The following is a 3,207-nucleotide window of genomic DNA, read 5'->3' on the forward strand; positions in this document are numbered from 1 at the left end:
AAAGACCAATTTTTCCAACTAGGCCAAGCACAGCCTAAAATAAACTTACAAACTCTTCAGAAAAACTCACTCGTATGTTGAGTAGGTTCATTAAATGCGATGGAATTCTTCCACGAATTGCAAAGAGAAGCTATATACTAGCGTGATATGGACAAAGAGACTATTAAATTCAGAACACTTACATAATTTATGCTGAATCAAGGAAACTATATCAATTATGGAAATGAATGGGGGGGGGTGAAGTGAAAAAGCAGATTTTGATAAAAGCTTCACAGAAAAAATAGCCTCAATATTATCTGCGGAGATTCTAGGCATTCTGAGTGGGAATAAATCCACTACAGACTCCAAATCAGTAAACTACCGGAACAAGTAAGAGTATCTAAGATCAGGCAGAATGCAACCAGGTTAAGAGGAAGTGTCACATTGTCAACTACAATCATGGTTTCTAGCAGACATATTTCTGCACATACCTTACTACAAGTCAGTTTAAAAAAACAAGAAAAATGTTCAAAACTGTATACAAAGTTTTGGTTGGTTGGTTGGTTTGAGGTTGGTTTGTTTGTTTGTTTACAAGCCAATAAGATATTAAAAAGATATCAGGGATTTTAACATACACAGGTTAGGGAAAGGCCAGAATGAAGACTGTACTTAACTAAGTAAAACTAACATTGCATAGGGAAAGTCATAATACTAATCTTTAAAAACTGCAGATTTTCCCTCACCTGAAGGATCCCCCAATGATTTTATGTGTAAAGTCATCTGAACTTTCAATATCATCAATATATCAAACCAAGTTTGCTGTATATTGACTTCAGTTGCTGCTTGCCAACAGCAAAAAAAAAATCCCATTTGCAAGACAGCTCTAAAGAAGCTTGGCATAAGTTATCTGCTTAGCATCATGTAAAAACTTTGTGGGAATCCAAAAAGTGGATCCATTCCTTAGCACAGTATCAGTCATCATATCCTCAAGAAAATTTCCCAACTTCTGGGCGAACAAAAAAAAAGGAAGACAAAAAAAAGAAAAGACTTCCTATAAAAGACATACTTTCTACATAATCCTAATTAATTTTCTCATCACGTTCTTTTCCACTTATTGAAAAAGAAACCCAAAAGATTGAAAATTTAACTGAAAATTTAAGTCCCTTTTGCAAAACTCAGGTGAACCAGAACCTCTCCAAAATGTTCGTATGCAGTTGTGGGAACAACAACAGTTCAGAGGTACTAAGCAGAGAAATTCTACATTCCTACACATTGTTGTTCTCTGTGGAGATTTATCAGCCTGTTTTCATCATGGGGTGAAAACAAAACAAAACAAAACAAACATTTCCTAAACATATCCCCAGTGTTATTCTGTAATAGCACAACATCGTTCTTAAAACATTTCAGAAAATTTCCCAGGGAGGTCAAGGTTGGCCATACCAGATGTCAACAGGCAAAAAAGGTTTTTTTGTGATGGAAAGCATTAATTAATCTTGAGTACAGTTGGCGGATCAGACTTAACATTGAGCATCACCGCATAAGTTTCCTATAGCAGCAGTGAAACATACAGACACAGCCTTTCCGGTGGGAGAGACACCATACTACAAAATTAGATGTTTCAAAATTAACTGGAGGCAGCAGCTGCCTGCAGTTCTAAATGCCTGTGCTGAGACATTGCAAGGGTGAATTCTCCCTGCACCAACCCTTTTTCTCAACTATGAAGACCTACCTAAAATAAAGTTGGCAACATGAAAGGTACTGGCTTTCAAAAAAACACACTCAGCTCATCTAACTGGTACTCAAAAACTAAGACAGCAGCAACAAAACAGAACACTTATCTGAAGAGCTTTAGTATTGAATAACACAGCTCTCACTTCAAAGAAAAAGTTACATACATAAGCATGTGCATGTGTGTGTGTGTGTATATACACACACACCCCTCATATTTGTCACTTTTACAGCCAGGTTTACTCTAGTCATTTTCATAAGTTTATTTTCATTACAACATTCACTGTCCCCTATTGCTATAGCCACTCGCCAAATTTTGGTTTAGTTTTTTGTTTGGTTTTGGTTTTGGTTTTTTTTGCAGGGGCAGGCGGAGAAATAAGGTTCATTGTTGGTTTGGTTTGTTTTACCACCAAGTCTAGTGAAGTTAACAGCACCTTTGCTTCCTCACTGGTGGAAATTTAGGACATGCTTTAGACTATATTATAGCTTATAGCTATATAGCTTACATTCCTGAACTGCTTGCTGCGCAGTTTTATTATTTTTCCATATACATTAGTGCTTAAAATTCTACATTTAAGTAGCATTTAAGTCTACGTATGTTGCAGACACGCAATGTGCTTATTCCCTAGTCATTCAAAGAAACATTGAACATTCTGCAACACCAAAATGCTGATGCAATACTATATTGTTGGGGAAAAAAAAAATTCAAATGTTTAAAAGGAGTGCAATTTTAAATGAGCATAATTCAAAGACTGCTTCAGGCAGAAAACTTACCATCTCCAGCAGGCAGGCCTCGTTCTTTTTTCTCATCACATTTGTTGCATTCACTGAAGTACAGCAATAGAAACATATCCAGAAGGACCCAAACCAAAGAGGTGGCAAGGACCACCTTGCAATATGCAAATTTTTTCATGGCACTTTAAGTCAAATACAAAAATAAAAAAGTATAAATAAAAATATCAACAGGTTGCTTTAATCCAGTTTTAGAGACCACGTTCTATATCTGGGAAAAAAAAAAAGAAAAAGAAAAAAGTCACAAAAAGTTACCTGAGGACAGCAGCTAAAAGCAGAAATTTTAACTACATTTTAACAGTAACAATTTAATTACCAAATGCTGTATGTATCAAAATGAATTCTCTATGCACTCCAATGAGATTAAGGGAACAGGGTCAATTAAAGCGGCATTACTCCAGTCCTTTACTATGTTAACATTCATCACCTGAAACATTAAAACAAGTGACCAAAACAGAGTGCTCGGCTGAGCCACTGGAGAAGAGGGTAGACACATCTAATGAAATTAAAAGGAATTCTCTGGATCCTCTGGAAATCAGAACAAGCTAAATGAATGAAAACTAGGAACATCTCAGGAAGCAGGGTATCAATCTATGCTGCGGGAAGTATGTGGCTAATATTCCTCATGCTCCTCACGTGTAGTACACTTCTGGGCCCATCACTAGCAATGCTAGTCTAAAAATGCCTGTATTTTACATAAAGTCTAAT

General features: G+C 36.2%; 1 protein-coding gene across 1 annotated transcript in view; it reads right to left on the minus strand.

The window, feature by feature from the left end:
- GALNT1 (polypeptide N-acetylgalactosaminyltransferase 1) overlaps window positions 1-2,712 on the minus strand; it is a 30,943-nt gene extending 28,231 nt beyond the window's left edge. The window contains exon 1 of the mRNA XM_009581386.1: window positions 2,482-2,712. Coding sequence (XP_009579681.1) covers window positions 2,482-2,620 — 139 coding nt within the window. The 5' untranslated portion in view covers window positions 2,621-2,712. The remainder of the gene's footprint in view (window positions 1-2,481) is intronic.
- Window positions 2,713-3,207: the final 495 nt, after the last annotated feature.

The sequence above is a fragment of the Fulmarus glacialis genome, unplaced genomic scaffold (assembly GCF_000690835.1).
Source record: "Fulmarus glacialis isolate BGI_N327 unplaced genomic scaffold, ASM69083v1 scaffold41747, whole genome shotgun sequence".
NCBI classification, from domain to species: domain Eukaryota; kingdom Metazoa; phylum Chordata; class Aves; order Procellariiformes; family Procellariidae; genus Fulmarus; species Fulmarus glacialis.